Source organism: Caretta caretta, chromosome 14, assembly GCF_965140235.1.
Source record: "Caretta caretta isolate rCarCar2 chromosome 14, rCarCar1.hap1, whole genome shotgun sequence".
In the NCBI taxonomy this organism is placed as follows: Eukaryota; Metazoa; Chordata; order Testudines; family Cheloniidae; genus Caretta; species Caretta caretta.
The window spans coordinates 9,419,329-9,443,513 of NC_134219.1; the positions used below are offsets into that span (position 1 = coordinate 9,419,329).

Here is a 24,185-nt window from a genome sequence, read left to right on the forward strand (position 1 = left end):
TCAGATTTTCATGTATTTTAATAAAAATATCATCCACATCAATGACACAAAGTAAAAGACAGCAAATGAGACATGCAGATGGTATGTATGAAAAGCCAGAACCAATGTAAAGTGCCCATTTTCAGATTATACGGGAGGGTTATTTTACAAAGAATAACAAATTACAGTCCTGGAGCTGCCGCAATCAGCCTGCATTTGGGAAATTAGAAATGCCCAGATCCTGTTCAGTATGCTCCCCACTTTGTTGCTGCTCTTTCTCTCTTTTCCAAGTCAACTTGGGGAAAGAAATATCACTGTGGTTATGTGCCCAGGCCAACTAACCTGCATGTCATCCCATGTGCATCATCTCTCGGATCCACACAACAGACCTACATTCCTAGATTCCTGCAAAAACTTATGAATGTGCTTACCTTTAAGCACAAGTGTTGTCCTAATGACTTCAGTCAGAGGGAAGACTTGTGCTTAAAGTTAAGCATATTTGTAAATGTTTACGAGATCAAGGCCGTAAACGCCAATGTTCTGCTTTCCCTAACCGTGCAGAAATCTTCACTGTTGGAAATACGCAAATATTGGAGCCTAGATCCTCCATGAAGATCAGAGAGCAAAATTTTACTCTTCGGGCCCTGATCTTACAAACACTTAGGCACATGTCAATGTACTCTGTACTGCAGCATTTGAATTTTGCAGGGCCCAAAGAAAGGGGAGAGAAAGCAATGGGGAGAAGACAGACTTTTGTTTGAATACTACATCTGTGCACAAGTGCAGGACAGGGCAACTCAGCTAGAAGAGACCAAAAATATGCAGAAGTAGGGTGTGGCAGTCATTAGACACTATAGCATTTGAGATATCATCTCTGAAAGAAGATCACAGAGGAATGTGTGTACCCAGGTACAGAAGTGTAAATGTATGTTAAAGCCTTGCATTTAGATATATGTAACAGCAACAAAGCAGGGAGGTCTCTATGGCAAACACAGGAGATTTATTACTAAATAGCTTCAGAGAAATTATTCCTAAGAATTCCAAATATTATTAACAATGTTTTTGAGTGTATTAAATGTTTGTGTGCCATGAAAATGTAGGTACTCTCTTTTTCAAGCTGACTGGGAACTGTTAAGAACAGCTACATTCAGGGTTTTACATACAATAGCTCTGAGGTTTGACTCTACCTAAAGCTTTATGAGAAGACACAATTGTGGCCTGTGCTTGAGCAAAAAGTTAAGCTAAGTTAAGGTGCAGGAAAACAGGGAGTGTAACCGAGTTAAACATAACACCCCCAAACCCTGCTTTAACAAAGACAGGGCAGATCAGGCAGGATTTGTAACAAGGAGGGAGAAAATAGAGAAAAGCAGAAGAAGAAAACATATCAGCTGTTACCTTCCCACTATGCTAGAGATGGTAGCCCTGCATCATGATATAAAAGCCTCACATCCAAAACATAAAGCTCTTGCAACCCTGAAATTCACAGCTTAAATCTTCAGTTTCCATAAGAACTGCAGACTAGTCCCTGTTGATATGATTTATAGTTAAGGATCCTTCTTCATCCAAACCATACAGCCAGAAAGCAGGGTAAACAGGATGTAGGATATTGATTTCAAATGTATGCAAGAGGGTTTCTTTATGAGTGAGAGAATAAAATGACAGGTGCTTGTTTGCAAGATCAAGGAAAACTCCAACCTTCAGGGGTCGGTCTTCACTTAACTGGGTTTCCTGGTTCCTGTGCCATGCTGACAACTGTTTATTCTTACCAGTCCATTCCACACACCAGGATAGTTCAGTTCTCCCCAGCTGATCTTTTCTACCAATATTTCCATCAGCAACTCCAACAGCCCATCCGCCGCTGTCCTTGGTACTTACTTCCCAATAATGGCGTCCTTCAGAGAAACTTTGAGAACACATCACTTGGCTGACGCAGAATCTCTTGGGAGTTGGTTCATAAGGAGGTGGAAAACGGGATACAATCACTTTCTTATTCTCAGATGTGATCTCCAGGTTACGATGGATTCTTTGGGGATCAAAGGTCACGTTCACTGCCCCTAGAATAGATAATAGAAAATTTCTAACCTGAAGGCACCAAGGAGACTGGGCAATGAAACATTTTCAACAAAGGTGAAACACAGCCAAAAGTTGAAGTGCCCTCTGCATACTGCTGGATGTGTACCCCATTAGGGTAACCCAAATGCCAGCTTTCTAGCAGTGAGCAAACACTGAAGCTTAACAAAATAATAATAATAATATTAATAATTAATTCATAAATTGCCTGGTCCAGCAAATTGCTGAGAACCATTAATTCCCACTGAATTCCAGGGGCCAAATCCAGGGCCCAGTCCTTACTCAAGCAAACTCCACTGACTGACTGCCAGTACTGAGAAAAAACTCACTAAGGACTCTGGATTTGGCTCACAGACTTCAGCAGACGCTAAGGGTACCTACAACTTGGACTCTGTCCCCAATCACAGTCTTACAACACAATGATCCCATTACCGATATAAATGGAATACTTACCACCCCCATCAGAATCGAAGTAAACACGAGTTCATTTGAACAAGTTACCGTATAGTTTTTAGACTGATATGTTTGAACAGTGGTTAAGCTACAGATTCAGTACTTTTTATTATGTTGTGAAAATTTCTTCTTTTAAAATAAATAATTTATTGAAAAGTAAATAGCCAGATCCTTAGCTGGTGTAAATGGGCATTGCTCCTCTTATGTCAATGAAGCTACACCAAATCAGAGCAGGTGAGGGTCTGGCCCTGTTGGTGAACATTCTAAAATCCTTCATTTTAATATTGCTATCCAGTGGTCACATTGGTTTACATACTTACACTGAGAAAACTGACTTGAAATAACCGGTTCTGGATTGTCAAATGCAGACACCACAGATGTGGAACAGACACTCCTCTCCTGACGCAAAGCTACAGGTTCTAATAAATGTGGAGGGAAAAAAATCTTTCTGTTAGGGGTTTCTTTGAATAAAAGGCAAACAACAGATTCATGAACCAAAATACAGTTGCAATGGCTAATAGTTACTGTACATATCAAATAGGAAAAATATAATAGCTGGCATTTTTAAAAAGGCTCTCTGACCTACATTTCTAGATGAATGTGTATGCAATTACTCATGCAAAGATATTTGTGCAGTTGGTATATATATTTTACATCCATAATTATCAAAACATTTTGCATGCAGGTGCAGTCACTGTACCTACATATGACCAATTAGATGTGTAACAGACCAGTTAGGCATGATTTGTACAAGTAATCACAAATTAACTCTCTATTATACAGGTTCCTATACTGTGCTCATCACTGTGGTATGTGTAATTGCATGAGTATTTCTAAAACATTAAATACTTCCACTCATGGAACTGTCTCTGTGATTTGAAGTAACACTGTAATGCAAATTTGCAAGACTGCCACTTGGAACTTTCTTTGTACATCTGAGTCACTCTCAACATTAATCTGTACAGTTCTGGTGAAAGGTTTTTTGGCACAAGTGCTTTGGAAACAACTTTGCTTTTATGTTAATACTTTGTACTTCTGTTGCTGCCTGCTGCATAGGGTCCCAATCCTGCAAACACCTATATGCATGCTTAAAATTAAGCATGTGAATAAGTGTTTGCAGAACTGGTACCCCAGTCCCCACAGTACAAAGACTATACTTGAAAGGAGAATAACAAAAAATCAAAAGAGACTACTCATTGGAAACATTCACTAGGGAGGATCTGCTCACAGCTAACTCCCTCTTGGTTACATTATTCTGAAGTTTTCTCATTAATGGGGAAATGAGACTCTCGTTCAGTTTCTTATTGCATTTGAAAAGTTTAGGGCAGGGACCATGTCTTTATTTCTGTTTGTACAGCACCTAGCACATAGTGCTTTATAAGTAATCATTTCTACTCTAGGCCTGTGGTCCTTAGGTTGAAGTTCTCCTAATCATCTGCTACGTGGATAGGCCCCCTTCTTAAGCATAAGAACTGTACTAGGAACATGAGCAAATATTGAGCCAAATCCCAAAGTCCTTGCTAAAGCACAACTCTCTGTGAGCAAGAACTTGAGAATTTGGCCCATTCTTAGTAAAGACTCTACTTCTGGTCAGCATTTCTTTTAGGAAAATCGTTTAACATTGATATCTAAAAGAGTAAACAGAGAATGAAACATAACTGATCTGTTTCCAAATTGCTTCTAGTCAGTTTCACTTTCTGGTTCCCATGGTCTATGGAATAGCACATTATTATTTTGGTCTTCAAAACTGTAAGGGAATTTGGAACACTCCCTCCACCTCAAAAAAACCCCCAGAGTTTTAAAAAATGCTACAAACACCTCTCTATTTCTATTATACTCAGCAATACTTTTTAAAAACAAATCTTACATTTTGAGCCCAAACTTCCTAGCAGTGTCCCTCTACGTAATATAAGTACAACCCTGCAAACAAGGTGCCGAACAAGGTGTTGACTTCAAAGGGAGGTGACAGTGCACAGACCCTCCAGGAGTTGCTCAGCAGCACCTTGCACGATCAAGTCCTGTAACAAGTCAAGAGGTTTCACAACAAAAGAAGACACAAATAAAGTAAATGTACCTTGTGGCAGCTGGGCAGGATATTTCTTCAATATTAACATTTCCAATTGCTTCTTGAGCTCTTCTACAGCACTTGTGACAACACAAATCTTCTTAGCATCAAGAGTAATTTTATTCAATATTATCGGAGAGCCTATGTAAATTTCTCTTTTGGATGATGTATCCTAACAAGGACAGAAAAGATGAATGCAAGGGTAGCTTGAGCTAAACAAATGGCAATAATTCCATCAAGAATTTCTGGTGACTTCATAAAGTCAGGAGAGGAAAGTACCAGTAAGCTCTCCAGAAATCTTATACTTTACAGAGAGAGTTTTCTTTATAATATTGTGATCAGAGGAGAAGAACCTGAAACCCTGCTGAAAATATTGAAAGAGATGTTCTTGATCAAAAATGAAAATAACATATTTTCTCCAACAGAACTCATACAGTGACTTGTCTCTGTAGTCAGATCATAGTTTGTCTAAATAAACAGCCACCCGACCACCACAGATATGATTTCTTTCTCTCTAGACTTTCTTCTCAGACTCTAGAAATCTGGGGGGAGAAATTAGAGTTTCTGAAAACTAATCAGTCTTAGATTAATAGAGTCCAATGCCAGAAGAGATCACTGTGATCATCTAGTAAGACCGCCTGTATAACACATGCCATAGAACGTCCCTGAAAAAATGAGTAGAGCATATCTTTTAGAAAAATATTCCAAACTTTAAAAATGTAAAAATTGCCAATGACAGAGAATTCATCACAACCCTTGGTATTGTTTCAATGGTTAATCATCCTTATTTCCAGTCTAAATTTATCTAGCTCCAACTTCCAGCCATTAGATCTTGTTATACCTTTCTCTGCTAGATTGAAGAGCCGATTATCAAATATCTGTACCCCACGTAGGTATTTATAAACTGTAATCAAGTCACTACTTAACCTTCTGTTTGTTAAGCTAAATAGATTGAGCTGCTTGAGCCTTTCATCATAAGGTTTGTGTTTTAATACTTTAATCAACCTCGTGGCTCTTCCTGAACCCTCTCCAATTTTTCAACATCCTTCTTGAATTGTGGACACCAGAACTGGACACAGTATTCCAGCAGCATTTGCACCAGTGTCAAATACAGAGGTAATATAACTTCTCTACTCCTACTCGAGATTCCCCTGTTTATGCATCCAAGAATTATGTTAGCCGGTTAAATAGCATAAGGCCAAGAACTGATCCCCGCAGAACCCCACTAGAAACAATCACCCTTCAGTGGTGATTACATTTTGAGACCTATCAGTTAGCCAGTTTTTAATCCATTTAATGTGTGCCATGTTAATTTTATATCATTCTAGTTTTTTTAAACAAAATGTTGTGCAGGACCACGTAAAATGCCTTACAGAAGTCTAAGTATATTACATTAGCACTATTACTTTTATCAACCAAATTTGTAATCTCATAAAAAAAAGATGTCGTTAGTTTGACAGGATCTGGCTTCTATAAACCCGTGCTGATTTACATTAATTAATTACCCTCCACTAATTCTTTATTAATTGAATCCCATACCGCCTTTTCCATCTTGCCCCAGATCAACATCACACCAACAGGCCTATAATTCCCTGGGTCATCCTATTTACCCCTTTAAAATATTTACAAATTAGCTTTCTTCCAGTTTTTTGGAACCCACTCCCCCCAGTGTTCCAAGACTTATTGAAAATCAAAGTTAAGAGACCAGTGAGCTCCTCAGCCTGTTCTTTTAGAGCTTTTCAATGCAAGTTATCTAGACCTGCTGATTTAAAAATATCTAACTTAAGCAGCTGTTGTTTAAGATCCTCCTGAGATACTAGTGGAATGGGAAGAGGCTTATCATATGACATGATTTCATCATCTCTTCTTTTTCCCTAATACAGAATGGAAATATGTATTGAACATTTCTGCCTTTTATGTATTATTATTAATAATTCAACAATTTCCATCTAGTAATGGACCAATACCATCATTAGGATTATTTTTTATCCTAATAAACTTTAAAAACTCCTTCTTATTGTCCTTGACTCTGCTGGTCATATATTTCTTCTTTCATCACTTTGCTTCCCTTATCACTTTTCTACAATTCCTATCTTCTGATTTATATTCCTCTTTCTTCCATTTGTTATATATATATATATATATATATATATATTTTAATAGCTACCTTCATTTCTCCTCTAAACCAGGTTGTTTTTTTAACTAATACAGCCTTCTTTCTCAATTGTCAGATTGTGGCTTTTTGTACATCTGGATCCAGGTGCAGGATCCAGTGTTGAGTTCCCTTCTCCCAGTGGTTCTAATGGTAATGCCCAGGCCCAAGGTCTGGCTACTCAGCACCATTGTGCCTTCCTCCTGCTATCCCCCAAAAATGCTCTGCAAGAGCGGTGTCAAAGTGGTGTCAAAATGGGCTCTGTTAGGAGCTCTGGGCAGGCAGTTTTCAAAAGCACATTTAATATATATTTAATGATTTTATAAGACTCTTATACTTTTATATGTAAACATGCCCTTTGTCTGTAAAAGGGAAATATAATCGAATAATTGGATCTTATCTTTGCTTTGGATTTGAGTGAGAGCTGTATTTAAAAACACCAGTCTCTAGAGATGAAAGACTTGTTCATTAAGCCACCATACAAACAAGCTTGCCTCCCTCTACAAAAAAAACCTTTGGTTCTGAATCTGCACCCAGAAGGTCGGTCAACACTTTTTTTTTTTTTTTTTTCAAATTCCTCACCTGTAAGCTCTCCCAGTAGCAGCCGTGGTGGGAGCCCTACTTAGACCAGCTGCTGGCGCTGTAACTCCCGTGTTGTCTAACCCTGCTCAGAGCAGGTCTAAATGGCAGCATCCGATCTACACTACTGCTCTCACTGTTACTACCCTGGTTGTTCTACACCAGTGAGAGTGCAGCATTGGGAAGTCTGAAGAAGAGCACTAATGCAGGTAGTGAAAGTTGCACATGCTCAGTACATGCTCATTGGCCCACAGATTTCTACTTACGCTCATCTGCTCCATCGCGTTATTTTGCAGCCTGTTCTGCAGCTGGGTTTTGATTTCTGTGAGCATGTTCAATTTCGCAGTGAGATGGCCAATCATTTCTTCTATTTTCTGTTGAGCCACTTGTTGCTCTTGTCCAATGACCATCAGTGTGGCTCTCTCTTGTGTTTCAAGGTACTGTTTCATGGCACAGAAGTCTTCAGTAATCAAGCCTTTGATATGAGACATGTATTCCTGAAAGGTAGCAGATGTGGAGTGAGTTCTGTTAGCAACAAGGAGGTGAGGAACATCAGCATCTAAAGCCTGATCTAACCCGCTCTGGCAAGTGACCACTTCATTTCAGCACGATTATTTTTATTCAGAGGAAGACAGTGCTCTTAATAAATACACATACTTGGCAAAATCCTGCATTGGCTGCAATGGGAGTTTTGGGTTGCTCTAGGAATACAGAGTTGGGCTACTGAAAGGACAGCAGTCCTCAGCCAGTGTCGTAACACGGAGACTGAGATTCTAGCTCAGTCCCTTGCACTCAGGGCTGTGAGAGGCACAGACATATCACATGCAACTCCTCGGAGGCAGGCAAAAGAGGCAAATAGCATCCATAAGATTGGAGCAACCACTCTGACCAGCTCCGGAGCATAGTTATAATAACAGCTGATGCCATATCCAACACTCCTCAGAGAACACCACCAGGGGTGCGGGAGTAAAAGGTGGACGCACAGGTGGATGATCCTGGGCAGACCCCTTGCCCCATGTGGTCCTAAATAAAGGTGGTCATGCATCTCTCAGTGATGGGTAAACGCATAAATTAAGAGGGGTTGATCATGTGTATACATACATTCATTTCAGCGCTGGCCTGCTTGCTGCTGCTGATGGCATCTTGGGCTATTTCAATTTGCTTGGAGACCTCACTTATTTCCAATTTTGCCTTTAAAGTGAAACATATGAATGTTTATTTATAGAACCCCAGTAGAAAATGTGATAGGATTAAAGGCCATGGTGGGAAAAAAACCTGTGCCTTGTTAACGCTGCCTTACTGAGCCCCAGGTCCTGCAAAGTATTTAAGCAGCATATAATTAACTTTAAGCATAAAGAAAAGGAGTACTTGTGGCACCTTAGAGACTAACCAATTTATTTGAGCATGAGCTTTCGTGAGCTACAGCTCACTTCATCGGATGCATACCGTGGAAACTGCAGCAGACATTATATACACACAGAGATCATGATATTATATACACACAGAGACTCACTCTGTGAGTGCATCATGATCTCTGTGTGTATATAATGTCTGCTGCAGTTTCCATGGTATGCATCCGATGAAGTGAGCTGTAGCTCATGAAAGCTCATGCTCAAATAAATTGGTTAGTCTCTAAGGTGCCACAAGTACTCCTTTTCTTTTTGCAAATACAGACTAACACAGCTGTTACTCTGAAACCTAACTTTAAGCATGACGCTAATCCCACTGAAGTTGATGGAACTACTCACATACTTAAAATTTTGTCATGAGTTTAACTGCCTTGTTGGACCAGGGCCAGAGACTGTAGGGACTGTCTCTTCATTGTATTTTGTGTAGGGTGCCTAAAGCAATGGGGTGCCTAAAGCTGATCTCTGATGGGGGCTTCCTAGATGCTACCACTATCCAAATAATAAATATTCATAATAGTTAATAATAACTGTATCTTTTACTGCTCTTATCTTCATGGAGCTGCAACTGTGGTGAATAAGAAGTCAGATAAGATCTCCATGCTCATATGGCCACTGAAGTCAGATAAGATCTCCATGCTCATAAGACGGGACCTCTCTGCAGCCTTTGACACAAGGTACTACATGACACAGTGGGAGTAGACGGCCCAGCAGTACAGTCTTTCTAACCAACCCTCTCCAGCAGAGCTCAGAGTGGTGCTGGGTAGCTGCTCCTTTTCTCCTCAGGCCCCTACCTGTGGGGGGTCCCATAGGGCAGTGGTTCTCAAGCAGGAGTATGCGTACCCCTGGGGGTACGCAGAGATCTTCCGGGGGTACATCACCTCACTTAAATATTTGCCTAGTTTTACAACAGGCTACATAAAAAGCACTAGCAAAATCAGTACAAACTACAATTTCATACAGACAATGACTTGTTTATACTGTTCTGTATACACTGAAATGTAAGGACAATATTTATATTCCAGTTGATTTATTTTATAATGATATGGTAAAAAACGAGAAAGGGAGCAATTTGTCAGTACTAGTGCTCTGTGACCGTTTGTATTTTTAGTCGTTTCAAAATGAGGTGAAACTTGGGGGTACACAAGACCAATCAGACTCCTGAAAGGGGGACAGTTCTCTGGAAAGGTTGAGAGTCACTGCCACAGGGCTCCTGACTATCCCTGCTTCCACCCAGGATCCACAGCAGAGGGCTGGGAGAGCCAGGGAGACAGGGTGGAATGAGTGGCCAGCAGCAGCTGGCTGATGAGGACCCTCAAGTAGACAGCTCCCCGGCGCCACGGCACCGTCACAACGGCGACAGGAAATGAGCTGGAGGAGGACAAGCCAGGGGCGCAGACAGAGCCAGGCCAGAGGGCAGGTGCTGCTGGCTGGAAGCTGGGGCCGCATGGCAGGGTGGCCGGGCTCTGCAGCAGCCCCAGGCAGATGGGGCACCTGAGGTCACCGGGACCCAGCCATACAGGCAGCGCAGCCATGGCTGGGGAGGGCCAGCTCCGCCCTCCTTCCCCTGGGCCCCGCCTAGGCAGGGGAGGGGGCTCTGCATTAGGAGCTGCAGACCCATCCACCCCGCCAGGCGTGGGATCCCCCTCAGGGGCTGCAAAGTTCCCGCCCAACTCCAGCCCAGAGGGGCTGCAAACACCCTCCCCTTCTCTCCCTCACTCCGTGGGGCCCCAGCTTGGAGGACACCTTGCCCCAGAGGCTGCAAGCACCATACCAAAGGTAGAAAGAAGAACAGGAGGACTTGTGGCACCTTAGAGACTAACACATTTATTAGAGCATAAGCTTTCGTGGGCTACAGCGCACTGCATCGGATGCATAGAATAGTAAGAAGAAGGTGGGACCGTCTCTGTTTGTATATATATCTTCTTACTATATGTTCCATTCTTTGCATCCGATGAAGTGGGCTGTAGCCCACGAACGCTTATGCTCTAATAAATTTGTTAGTCTCTAAGGTGCCACAAGTCCTCCTGTTCTTTTTGGGGATATAGACTAACACGGCTGCGACTCTGAAACCTGTCATTATACCAAAGGTAGGTGAGTCTAATTTAACCACACACACATCTCCCCAGGGGCTGAATTATTTGCTAAAGCGCCCTGTCCAAAATCACTCGCTACATTAGCATTCGATCCACATGGCCTTGGGAGCAAAAGAGAAACAACAACACTACTAGATTTGGCAACAAACACAGACTGGGCGAAGGACAATGATTAAATACACCTCTTCCCCCCAAAAGGGAAGCCAGTGGTGCCCCAAAATAGCACGGCCTGCATGGAGAGACTTTCCCAGGTGGCTGAGGTTTGGCCTTGTGAAAGTCACCCTGCACCACTAATGTATTTGTGAGAGGCAAGCCCAGGAAATCTACCTCTCCAGAATATCTGTTCCACATCAATCCAACTGCCTGGTTTTCAGCCCAACCTAACTGAGCCTCTCCTGTCAGAGCTGCAGAATTTTAATGTGGGTGCAATTCATACCATGAAGGCACTGCAGCCATAAATTAGTTACTTAGTGTCTCGAGCCCCTAAATTTCACCTGCTGTTATTTGGTCCCACAATAGTAAATAATAATTTTTTAAATTAAGAAATGAAAGAGCAACTGCAGAGAGGATTACAACAAAAGTGGATCCAAAAATACAATATACCCATTATTAATCATGCTGGACAAAGCTACCTGCACTACAGCGAGTTTTTAATCAGTATATTAGTCCTGGAGGGATTAAGGTATTTTTCTTGTCTTTGCTATTTTAGTTGGACTGTTTGCTGTTTGGGGAGGGGCACTGTGTGTGTCTATACACAGCCTAGTGCAAGGGTCTCTGATCCTGGCTCAGATCTCTAGGGGCAACTGTGACACATATCAGTAATTATTTAGTTTTTAAAAGAAATAAAGTGCAAATGAATAAAAGATGACATTAAAATAACTTTAAGGCTGAAAACTGAAAGACAAGAAGGGCAGGAAATGCAGATGTCAAGGTTCTCATGGTAACATTAACTCCTTCCACCCATTGAATACGTGGAGTGGTTTTGATTATCTGCAGGAGGGGTTCCCAACTTTTGTCTTTGAGGCCCCCGAATATGCTATAAAAACTCCATGGCCCACCAGTGCCACTACTGTTTTTCTGTACATAAAAGTCAGAGTCAGCATTAGGGGGTTGCAAGCAGGGCAATTGCCCTGGGGTCCCACACCACAGGGGGTCCTGCAAAGCTAAGCTACTCAGGCTTCAGCTTCAGCCCTGTGTGGCGGGGTTCAGGGCAGCGGGGCTTTGGCTTTCTGCCCTGGGACCCAGTGAATCAAATGGCAGCACTGCTTGGCAGACCCCCTGAGGGGGCCATGGACCCCTGGTTGAGAACTGCTACAGTGAGGTGTTACGGAATGACTCTTACTGACTTCAATGAGAGTTGAATTGGGCCCAACGTGTGCCCATCACTGTGATATCTAGGTGCCAATCAGTCAAGTAGTATTAGTTAGATGGTTGTACCTTGGTATGTACAGTGCACCTCAATTACACCTGGACAGCCCCTTTGTCTTTCCATTGACTTCAGTGGGCTTTGGATCAGATCCTCAGGCCATTAGTCGTTACCAGAAATAAAAGCTGCTTTAGGAAAAGTAATCTGGCTTCCTGTTTCCCTTACATCTGCCCACTAACGTTACTGTCATGGTGATGTGGGAAAGCGAACACAAAGTAGTCAGAAAATGCAAAATGAATGTTGTGAGAGCAGTGTTAACTTTTTGGCAAAGACATAGCCAAACTCTCTTCTCACAACCCCGGGGAAGTATATCCTGAATTATGGCCCAGTCCTGCAAGGTACTTACTGAGTATGCTGAGCACCCTCAACTCCCAATTGACATAGAACCATTATCAGGGTTGGAAGGGACCTCAAGAGGTCATCTAGTCCAACCCCCTGCTCAAAGCAGGACCAATCCCCAATTTTTGCCCCATATCCCTATATGGCCCCCTCAAGGATTGAGTTCACAACCCTGGGTTTAGCAGGCCAAAGCTCAAACCACTGAGCTATCCCTCCCTCCACATCAGGCCCTATAGTTCTTACAAGTGTTAGGTATTATTGATTACTTAATTATTATTATTTATTTAAATATGCAGCACACAGTAAATACCTTGGTCTCCCATGCTCTCCTGTCTGGGGGAAGCCCAGCTTGAGAATTCCGAGCCCAGGCTTCACTGGCTTCTTGATCATCTTCACCAAAGAGTTTCAATACTTCCTGGTGTTTCTCTGCCTCACTTTCCTCTCCCTGTTTTTTGGCAGTTCTGTTCAGACACTGCTGGACTATTTCCACCATGTTGGCCAGCGGCCTGTTTGAGATTAAGTTTTCCTGCTGAAAGCTCTTCCTACAATGAGGACAGCGGACATCGGTTCCTGGGTCCTTGCAGTGCTGGGTGATACAGGCTCGGCAGAAGCTGTGGGAACATTTTGTGATTATTATTGGGTCTTTAAAATAGTCCAGGCAAAGAGAACAAGTCACTTCGTCCTGGAGATTTTTGACAGGATTAGCAGCAGTCGCCATGGCCCCCAGGAGAGAGAAAAGACAGAACTTTCAGTTTCTTTTATGCTTATGAAAGATTGTCCACCAGTGAGCTCAGAGGGGGAGGAGCCCTCTATTCCCTTTTCACCCGTCTGTTACGTAGGAGTCCAACCCCAGGTCGGAATTCTATCTTGGCAAATATTTGCCACTGTATAATCTAAATCATTAGATCTATAATAATATTCACAGGGAGTTGTCCATAGAGATGGGCTCCAATCACAAAGGCAGATCAGGATCTCAAACCTCTCCAAGTTTGGGGCAGTACAGATCTGGGATCTGGTTTTGGCTGGAAATACGCTTTTCCATGAGATGCCTCCCTCCTTCCGAGTTTGTTTTGGGTGTTTGTCTCAGTGTCATGCAATGAGCTGCCTTCTGCTAAACACACAAAGCCTGGCTGCCCAGGACTGAGTGTTAGCAACAAGAGATCTGGCTGAAATTAATCATCACCCGCTTAAGAGTCTCATTATACAAGAAGCCTCTTCAAGGGGAAGTGAACCGAAATAGGACTGCTCAGAAAAATGTCTCCTTAAAGGTATCATATCCATTTTCAGCTTGGTCAATAACTAGAGCCAGCCGTTCTCCCATTCCTTGTCCTCTGCTGCTCTCTTGTGGCCATTTCATTTCACACACAATCAGCCTGATTCTGAAAGCAGCTGAACATCTGCAAGTTCTGTGGCAGTCTACTTCAAACCTTTAGCCAGCAGTACAGGGATTCCTCCATTCTTCTTGTTAAAGACAGGTTGAAAAGAGCAGTTCAGTATTTAAAATGGACTGGAAAAGACAAGCGGGATAAAGTAAATAAAAAGCAAGAGACAAAAATAAAACAAACTGATGGATGGGAATCAAGAGACAAAGCTCTAGACATAAAAATAAATTGGGCCAGATTCTGATCTCTTTGCTCATACTGATGGGGCCTACTCCACAAGTGATCCCAGTGGACCACAGAGGCTGCACTGGGCCAGGGTTGGAGTCATGACTTTAGCACTTGGCACTATGGAGGATTCTGGGGTGCTGAACAGGCCTGAAGTAGCTCTAGGAGGTTGACCAATGGGATCATTTGTGGAGTATGGTGCCACTCAACACAAGTATCAGAATCTTGCCCAGAGAAATCATATAGAACAAGCATGTCTCAGTAAGCATGTCCTATCACAATGAAGACCCAAACTATGATTTAAGTTAGAGCGGGGTCTGAGCCACACAGGTTATGTCTACACTGCAACTGAAGGGGTGATTGCAGGTCAGGTGGCATACCCACACTAGCTTTAATCTGCACAAGACACCTAGGTATGTACTCATATTGCTAGCCCAGACTGAAGCCGATGCTGCTGTGTCTTCATTGCTATTTTTAGCTGTGCTAGCTAGATTAAAGCTAGCACAGGGATAACTACATATGCTGCAATCATGCCTCCAATTGCAGTGTGGACTTAGCTTAAGTTCAGTATGTGACCCAAACTTCCCCAAAGTTCAGGGGAGCTCTGATCTCGGGATTTGGTTCAGGCTTAAATTTATTTTGAACAGAGAAATGAAACCAGCCATGCAAAACTTTTTGAGGCCCAACAAAATGTTTATTGAAGCTCAGAATGCATCCATTCATTTCCTGAGGGTGTATTGCCTGGTTTCATGACAAAACTCAGATCACAGCTGGTGATACAGCAGATCTTCGGCCCCCAGCAATCATCAGACACAGCGTGGATCATAATTCTTGTGGGTCTGCATATTTGGTAGCGCATTAGACTTTCCTGGGTGAAATTCTAGAGCCTGGGTTATCCAGGGGGTCAGACTAGATGATCTAGTGGTTCTTTCTGGCCTTAAATCAATGAATTGTTGCTTTATGATTTATGCTTTATGGCTTCACAGTGTTTAGTTTGGATAAACTCAGAGCAAAAATCCAGGAACGTAAAACCATGTGGCTCAAAACTGATCTAGGGCCTGAAACACCATTCAAGTCAATCGGGAGCTGTGCTATTGATTTCACTGGATGCAGGATTAGCCTGTTAAAAGATTTTTGAATAAGAGGGTGAACAGAAACCAGCCTGATTCATCAGGTCTCCTGGAGAGGCAGAGGCAGCTCCACTGGCAAGGTTATTGGGGGCTACAGGGACAAGCAGAGCTTGAGAAGCAGATTGCTCAGGGCCAGATGATGATGAACTCATTCAAATAAATAAAATGAGGATCCAACCCAGACCTTTTTCTTAGAGATTCAGAAGAGTTCAGTTGAAACATTTCACACACACACACACACACACACCCCGGCCTACAGGCACTTCCTCGTTTTAGCAGGAAAAGCAAGCTACTCTGGGTGTTTCAGGCAGGCTGGAACATATCAGTAAGTGCAGGCAGCCTCACCATACATTTTGCTTGCAAGATTTCCAGCCTGATCTGCAGACTAAAACAGTCCAGATACAAAGAAAAACATCCAGATATCCGGCTGCTTGACTCGACCAGCCCTCTGAACTTTCACCCAGCCCTAGCAGCGAGAGGAGAGAATGTTTCTCTGTGATTAGAGCAGAGGACAAAAGGCCCAATTCACTGTTGCCCAATATTCATTGACACCAGCACAGAGTGGGGATAAAACACTACCTCATTATGCTGGGGTGTCTGCGTTCCCTTTGAAGTGGCAGAAGTAATTACACAAGGTGCAGGGTAATGGTGAATCAGGGCCTCGGAGTCATGGCCCCTGAGTCCTGTCCCCAGTTCTGGCACTGATTCACTGTGGGCCTAAAGGCAAGACAAAAGTGGTCTCTGATATGGTGTGCCCAATTTAGGCCTAATTGTCAAGAGAGTGTCGGCCCATAGCCCCAGCTGTATTTATGTGGATTGTGAGGGCCCTGTACTTCTGAATATCAAGCCCAAGGTATCTCAGACTGGATGCCCAAGATCGGTCCTTGCTTTTGACAAAATTGGCCTTACTCTCCCTGTCTGTCAGATTCCGCATCTGTAATATGGGGTCAGAGTTGAGATCCTGGGATAAAGGGTGCTGTGCAGGGATTCCTTACTACTGTGATTACATAGGCAGTCAGAGGAGGTCAAAACTGTCTTTTATTTTTCCAGAATTTGGGGATTTTGTCACCAAAACGTACAACCCAACACAGGGCCTTGGACCCACTTATAACAAAAGGGGGCAGTCCTTTCATTCTAACCCATGGGACGTATCCTGGGAGGTTCCGAGAACCTGCTGAAGCCAACAAGAGTTAGGGCTGCACGTCCCCTCTTAGGATTTGCTCGTAGGCTGGGTGCTCAGCATTGGCATAATGCCGCTCCTACTGGAGTCAATGGTAAAACTCCCACTATGTCACAGCCGGGTTAGACAGACCTAATAGAGCCAAATCCACAAGCATGAGACAGGAGTCGGGATACCACGAGGTCAGAAGCAAACCACAAGTCAGGAATCAGAGTCAGGCTGGGTCAGGATATCAGGGGATCAGAGGCAGGAGACAAACTGGACGTCAGGAACCGTGAGGCAGATGCCAGAAGATCAAGCCAGGGGAGCACAGGCGAACAGTCCAGAACAGCCCCAGTTCAGACAGCTTCCTGTTCCTGCTGCTGGCTTCAGTAGGGCCAGCGGGACGATCAGTTGCCCTGGGACTCTGCCATTTGGACTTCAGGAGCGGAGCCTTACACTGGAGCTGAGGTTCATGGGTCTCAGGTAACTTGCTGCCAGCTGGCTGCTGGGTGGTGGGCTGGAACGTGGCAGCTTCCATGAACCTTGTGGGCCCGTGTTTGAGACCCGTGGGTCATGACACACTGATTTCAGTGGGAACAGAGTTAGGCCAGTGCTAAGCCCTTTTGAAAATCCCCCTGTAGGCCTTAACACTGGGATGCAGCACTCTCTTCTCCTGGTCGCTGTCTCCAGTGCAGTCCATGTCAGCAGCAGCCAAAAGGCTCTTTGAACATAACAACGTTTGATAGTCCCATGAACTGAGTGTGGTTATCTTGGTCTGCTTCCTACTGCTAAGGTGGCCACATCCCACCAAACACCATGGCCCTTGTAGGCTGGACTGGAATGAGCCTTGGAAATGCAATCCCTCGCTCCCCTCTTTCCGGGACAGAAGACAAATGCAAAAACAGTTGTCAGCAGGTAAAATGTCTCTGAGTTTATCTTCCCACCTCAACCCGTGTGCCCAAGTCATCTGGTCTGGTGGTCAGCGCAGCCCGAGAGTGGCCTCTGCCGAAATATGAACAAGACACAGACAATTAATGGCACCAAGAACTAATAATGACCAGGTATGCGTCATGCTGAGAGCCAGACCCTTTGCTACAAAGCCAGCTTAATAGCCCAGTTGAGGATTCCCCTGGCCTGGGGGACCACCGGGCAGTGTAGCTGGTTCTATGCCACTGCCCCTCAAAGCCCCCAGTGAAGGAGGCATGGTTGGATGTAGGAACATGAGGGAGGGGTGACCTGTCTCCTCTCCACCCCATCCCCTCCCCTCCCAGAAGGATCTGGGGGAGGTGGTTTCCTTTAATAAGAGTCCAAGAAGCTTTAATGAAAGTTTGTCTTTTCAACACACAGCCTGTTTGGGCTCCTTTTTGGGGGAAGGGAACTGGGAAATTCCCCAGTCACTCACCGAGTCCCAAAAATCTGTCCCAGGGCATGGTCCCACAGCCTGGGTGAGCAAAAAAGATTCCTTCACATAGCCTCTCTTATCAGCTTGCAGTTGCCCTGCCCCAGCTGACACCCTTGCAGCTTCTCAGTGTGAGTAAGTCAGTCGAGTCGGTCCAGTCTCTTCCCTTCCCCACCCAGGCCTGCTTCAGCTCTCTTGCAAGGAAGCAGCAGCTTGAGGTTCCTTTCCTGCACCAGGTGTCTCTGGTTGGCCCCTTCAGCAAGCCTGCTCCAAGCTTCAAGTCTTCTGCAGGTCAGCTCCCTCACTTCCTTTCACTCCTTCACTCTCTCCCCGAGCAAAAGGGGACATGGTTAGAGGGCCTCTGTGCTCCAGCTCTTCCTGACTACCAAAATGGCCTGTTGGGGCCATGTGGAGCCAAGTGTAATGTAGAACAATCCCTGGCCAGCCTCAGAGCTCAGGAACTGCAAAGCGGAAACCACAAACCTTTGCCTTGCTTCTTCCTCCCCACCCCAGATACTGTACTGAGCAGAGCTTGGCTAGTCAGAAAGACTGGGCCCTGAGACTGCACAGCAAGCACTTGGAATTTAGGATCTGTCTTGATTCTGCATTCAGTTACATTCAGGGTATGTGGCTTTCCCCCCACATTCTCCTTTGGCTCCGGGCCTTTGACCCTCCTCATGTTCATTCCCCTGCTGATTCTATCTGTCAGTTTTGTGAGCTATTTTCAGCCATGCCTGTGAAGCCCTCTTATAGTTGGTGCCTCCTTTGGAACATTTCCTGCCTGCAACCAGGAGGTTCTGAGTGCTGAGCCCAGCTGACCAGGCTGGCTACAACTCCCCCCCCCCACATACACACCAATACAGTGCTTCTCTGCAGCTTGAGAGTTATGGTGATGTGAGTCATCAGACCGAAGCATCACCGAGCTTCCAAGAAACAGGAACACTGGCCAGCACCAGAGGATCAGGTTCAATAGTGTCTGTGAAGCTCCCAGAGGCTCTGGTGAGGACAGCCATAGAAATGCTCCTAAGTAAATCTCTTGTTTGGCCATGATTTTTAAGCTGACATTGTCCCACTGGTCATGAAGCGACAGGGGGCAGACTGATCCCTACGCTGTCACAGATGCCAGCGCAGAAGCGGCTTGTCCCCCCTCTATTCAGGAGATCTGGGGGCCAGTGCAGCCCCCAGGTCAGTCTAGAGCTGCCCTAAGTAGCTGCAGGGACCCCACTTGGGGGTCCCTCTTGGCCATGCCCAGTCCCACCCACACTCTTCTCTGCCCATGGCTGCTGCACTTGGGCAAAGCAGCCCTACCGCCAGGGATATTCCCTGAGGGGGCCTACCGCCAGCCTAGCTGGCATAAAGAGACCACAGAGCAGTGATGAACCAGACGCAGAAAGTCCAGTTTTCTGGAACTCACCACTAGTCCTAGGCTGTCAGAGGCTGGGAGATGACTTCATTCAAAGCCGCTGTCCACTCCTTCTGCTCCCTGTCATTTTCACACACAAACACAAACTTCCTGTGTGGCGTGACTATGGTGAGCCCAGCTTTCCACCTCTTCCCTGTGACTCCTCTGGGCAAGTCAGCCTGGACCTCATATCCCTGCTCTTTGCTTCCAATAAAAACTCGGCCCAGTTCAAAGGCATCCTAGGTAGGAGAAAGCAGGACAATCATGGATCGTATTACAGGGGTTCACTGCTCTCAGGGGTAGTACCGTGCTGTCATCTGAAAGGCAGAAGCAATAGGTTCCATATGGAGGGGAAACTGCCCTGGACACAGAGTAGGTGGACCCAGGGGTCAGGGAAAATCCCTGAGATTTAAAAACTCAAAAGCATTCTCAAAATAGGGAACTCGGGAACTGCAGATTTTGGAGCTGGCAGGGGCAGGCTTGGTAATACCAAGACCACAGGGAGGACGTCCTGTGTTTAAAACACAGCACTGGGGTCTATTCCAGGCTCTGCCTTATTGTTCATCTTACCCTAAGTACCCTAGACAGCTGCTACCCAGGGACAGCCAAACTTTCAAAAGAGCTCAAGGCCACTCATCTCCAAGTGATCCGCTCCTGACATGCACAGCTCTCTTGAAAATCCAGCCATTCACTACGGGGCCCAAATGGGTGCTGAGCTTGTGCTGTTCCTGGAGGGTGGGTGGCACAGAACCCCCAGCCCCCTACCTTCCCTCTGCAAAGGGGCTCCACTTACAGAATGAGTGCTCCTCTTACCAGCGGGTCTTTAAAGTAGAACAGGTTCCTCTCCTGAGAGTCCAGGCTGAACCAGCGCTTCTTAAAGGCCTCCTTGTGCTACAGAGAGAGAAGCAGCTCTTTAATGATCTGGCTCCCAGGAACAGGGGTTCTGCCACTCCTGGCAGGCTTCTGGTATCCTGCTAACGCTGCCCATTGGCTCAGTTTCAGTTCCTCAGTGTAACGCAGTTCTGTGGTTCACCATTGTGCCCAGAGCCTCACTTCCTTTCTCCCTCGATGTTAACACGAGTGACTTGTGCACATTCTTTACCGAGGTGTAATCTTCAGCGTGAGGCAGAAATGGAACTGAGCCACTCGTTCCTCTGTGCTGAGCTAGGCAGGCCCTTCTCTGGGGCTTGCTGCAGCTTCTGCAGAATTTAGACTTTCATTAAAAAAACAAGTGTCTGTAGTCCTCCTGGTTGGGAACCTTCCAAAGGTCAGGTGCCATGGTGCTACCTGCAGGCAGACACACTGAAACACCTGTTTACCCTGAAGTAGCCTAACAAACGCTACTTTCAGACCAGCATTATGTGCTTCACTGCTGATCCTTTAAGCGGTAGCACGGACTCAGGATGGAGCTTGAGTGTGTGTGGGGAGCTAGGGAATGTCAGAGAAGCAACAGAGCCTTCTCCCCTTGGTTTCCAATCTGACACCGATCGTGATGCCAGCAAAGAAAACTGAATTCCCCCATTTCACTTACTGAACTGGTGGGCTAGGACAAAGGGCCTACATACAAGAGGAGAACAGATGAGGGCAGAGGATTGCATTAGGCTGATCCGCATTGTAATACTTCTGCTATACTGGGTATTACATGGTGATACAGACCTGCAGTTAACAAAGAAGATCATGATACAGCCACCTCCTTGTGCTAAATAATATAACTTTGCAATTCCAGAAATACTGCCCCCAATTATTCCATCACACTTTTAGTTTGCCACACCGTAGAAGAAACCCTCAAAGTTATCTTCATACAGAAATAAAACAGGATCCCAAAACACTGTATAAACTGAAATGCAGTCTATGCCAGGGGTGGCCAAACTTACTGACCCTCTGAGCCACATATGACAATCTTCAGAAGTTCGAGAGCTGGGGCACACCTGCTGGGAGCCAGGGGTTGGGACGTCAGGCACCTGCCAGGGCTCAGAGCTTCAGCTGCAGCGGGGCTGAAGCCCCAAGCCCTGGCAGGTGCACCCCGCAGGCCCGAAGCCCCAAGACACATGCACACACACACACACACACACCCTGCTGGGCAGAAGCCCTGAGAGCCCCTTCCTTGCTGGACAGAAGCCCCTACTGCACCACCCTTCTGCAGGCAGAGGTCCTGAGCTTCCCCCCCTCCCCTCCAGTCTGGTAGGTGAAGAATGGGATAGGGGTGGGGGACTCCGCGAGCCGCATTTTAATGGTAAAAGAGCTGCATGTGCTTCACAAGCCACAGTCTGGCCACCTTTGGTCTATTCCATTTAACTGGGGCTCACTTAAACATGACTCCTAGCAAACTGCTTCATCATAATCATGGCAGTATTAGCAAACATACTACTTCAGGGGAAGAGTCATGTTTGGCTAGTGCCAAGCATTTACGTGGTGCTTAACCAGGTATGAAATTCAAGTGGAACTACCTGTGGCCCTGTTTTCTCCATATAGCCTTCTTTGAAATAATTCCTTGTAATCTTGGGTATGAGCTAGAAGAACACAAGAGACATTGGTTACCAGCTCAGTCACACCCAGCGTTCTCTTCTAATTTGTCAAAGCAAATAATCAGCAGGGCTTTGCTTGCTTATCTGTCTGTCTACTTAATAAAAGGAAGGAACATATGTTCGTTCTGTTAAGGGTCACATTTTAAATGGAGACCATATTTTAGCTCCCACGCTTGATCTACCTTTGTATACTGTATGTATACCGCATGTTCCCCACTTCTATGTTGTCCTGAACACTCCCTACCAAAACTTACCTGCTAAGTGGTACTAAATGAGCTGTTGTCTGGTTATACTGAAAATGGAGAAGCTAACCCTACCTATGCTTGATCAAAGTGAATAGCATGTTGGAGACAGAAGAAATACACACACACGCAGAGAGACAAACTCTGTCATGTCAATGGGAAGGAGAAACACCTCAACTAAAATGCAGAAATAACCTAGAAGCTGCCCAATTGATTAGCAGACTCCACAGGGTGTCTTTCCGCTTACGGGAGTAACATTCAATATTACACCTCTGTGTATCGCTGACCATGGAATACTCCACTAGGAAAGGACCTGTGCTTGCATCAACAGGAGTATGAAGGGAGTTAATGGAGTCTAGCCTAGGTGCCAGAAGATTGAGAGTAACTAGCCAGTGGCAGCACTGGAGAGGGAGGATGAGAGGGCCTGATGGGATGCATGGAAAGTCAGACTGTAAGTGACTGACAAATATAACGTGAGGGTCACAGCACATGGACAGAAAGAAAATGGCTAATAGAGAAACAAAAATTCTTGGTCAAGCCATTAATTCTCCATTATGGGCTAGAGAAGCTTAGAAAGAAACGTCTGGTCACTTGGAGAAAGGATGATATTTTGCACTTACACAGTGTCTGAAGGTTCCTTTAAAGAAATCACTGAATGATGCTTCACAAGACCCCTCCCCCTCAGGTTGTTCATTATTACTAGATGGGTAAATTGGGGCATGGAGAGATGAACTGGCTCAGCTGAGTAAGCAGCTAAGAAGAGAACCCAGAAGTCCTGGCTTCCAGTCCCTTGTGCTTGCCATTAAACCTGACTTCCTCTCTTTATTTGACTGAAATATATTTCTAGTAAATGAATCCCAAAAAAGAGGATCCCCAGCAGTTCAGGTTGAAAGATCCTCAGAATGTACAGAGCCATGGAGAAAACAGATGTATGGTCTCCCAGTAGGTCTTATCTAAATCAGCATTACAGAACCACACTCTCCAAAATGGCCTCTGTATGTGTTTGGGCTGCAGTTGTTTATACACAAAAGTTACAGTTCCCACACAGAGGAATTTTTCCCCATACCCATCAGGTACTTCGATATCTAAGTACCCAGTCTGCGTGCATCAGGGCCAGCTTCCCACATGACACTGCTTCCACATGCAGATCTTGCAGGCAGAAGTTTGGTGGCCAGGCTGATGCAGGCTGGAAATTAGGTGCCATATGAGTCTCTATTAAAGCCCATAGTTGTGGTCCCTCCCAGGCTGCAAGAAGGGAACATGAATGCAGGAGGAATTCCCAATGCCATGCTCTTATTGAAGAGGGCACAAGCACAGAAAGGAAGATGATGCTTTTCCACACTTAAAGCACCTTCAGTTCTCACCTCGGCCTCAGGAGCGGTGGGGAAGGTGGTTCTAAGGTAATGGAAACGCGCTGCCCGAATGGCATTGAACCAGTCAACAATTTCCTAGGGGAGACGGCAAATACAGATGTAATGACAGGAATAATGTGGTGGGATAATGCTGCTGCCTCTCTAGAACACCTGTCACCCAAAGGATCTGCAGGTTCTTTGCAAACATTTATTGTTTCTTCCAGCAGCGCCTTGGGGAAACTGAGGCGCAGAGACAGTGACTCGCCCAAGGTCACATAGTGACTCAGTGGCAGAGCTGAGAAGAGAACCCAGGAGTCCTGCCTTCCAGTTCTTTAACCATTAGACAACATTTCCTAGAAAAAACAAGCTATGCGACAAGCATGGACTGCCATTAATGGGTAGTAGCACACGTTGCCTGTGGTTCACTTTTGGGATGAATGAATGACATTAACATATTACAAATATAAGGTATATTAATTATCACTATGCATAATCATAGAACCATAGGAACACAGGACTGGAAGGGACCTTGATAAATCATCTAGTCTAGTCCCTGCACTGAGGCAGGATTAAGTATTATCTAGACCATCCCAGGCAGGTGTTTATAATAAATTTGAGAACAATGCTATTTTAGTACACCTATACTGGGATCAGGTGTTGTGGCTTGTTCTTTATGTGTTTCCAAGACATCCCAGATATTAATAAAACATCAAACATCAAGAATAATTTAGAAAATGCCCTTTCAAGAAGATTCTAGGTATAATGGGAATATTCCTATTGGGATACTGATCAGAATCTAAC

At 44.9% G+C, this 24,185-nt stretch overlaps 2 protein-coding genes across 7 annotated transcripts in view; both read right to left on the bottom strand.

The window, feature by feature from the left end:
- On the bottom strand, positions 1 to 14,022 carry RNF135 (ring finger protein 135). The gene is given in 8 exon segments (XM_075119706.1): positions 1 to 2,033; positions 2,823 to 2,921; positions 4,577 to 4,739; positions 7,565 to 7,795; positions 8,400 to 8,489; positions 12,876 to 13,306; positions 13,309 to 13,393; positions 13,993 to 14,022. Coding segments are annotated over 8 exon segments (1,665 nt in total). The 3' UTR covers positions 1 to 1,497.
- The window catches only part of ADAP2 (ArfGAP with dual PH domains 2), a 22,179-nt gene continuing 11,096 nt past the window's right edge, over positions 13,103 to 24,185 (bottom strand). The window contains exons 7-11 of one of the 6 annotated variants that reach the window (XM_075119239.1): positions 23,397 to 23,480; positions 21,713 to 21,775; positions 20,079 to 20,156; positions 19,278 to 19,504; positions 13,103 to 13,176 (exon numbers count right to left, since the gene is read on the bottom strand). In XM_075119239.1, coding sequence (XP_074975340.1) covers positions 19,286 to 19,504; positions 20,079 to 20,156; positions 21,713 to 21,775; positions 23,397 to 23,480 — 444 coding nt within the window. In that variant the 3' untranslated portion in view covers positions 13,103 to 13,176; positions 19,278 to 19,285. Of the gene's footprint in view, positions 13,177 to 14,008; positions 14,073 to 16,320; positions 17,467 to 19,277; positions 19,505 to 20,078; positions 20,157 to 21,712; positions 21,776 to 23,396; positions 23,481 to 24,185 lie in introns of those variants that run through there. The other 5 variants (XM_075119238.1, XM_048819290.2, XM_075119240.1 and 2 more) reach the window with 5 other exon arrangements.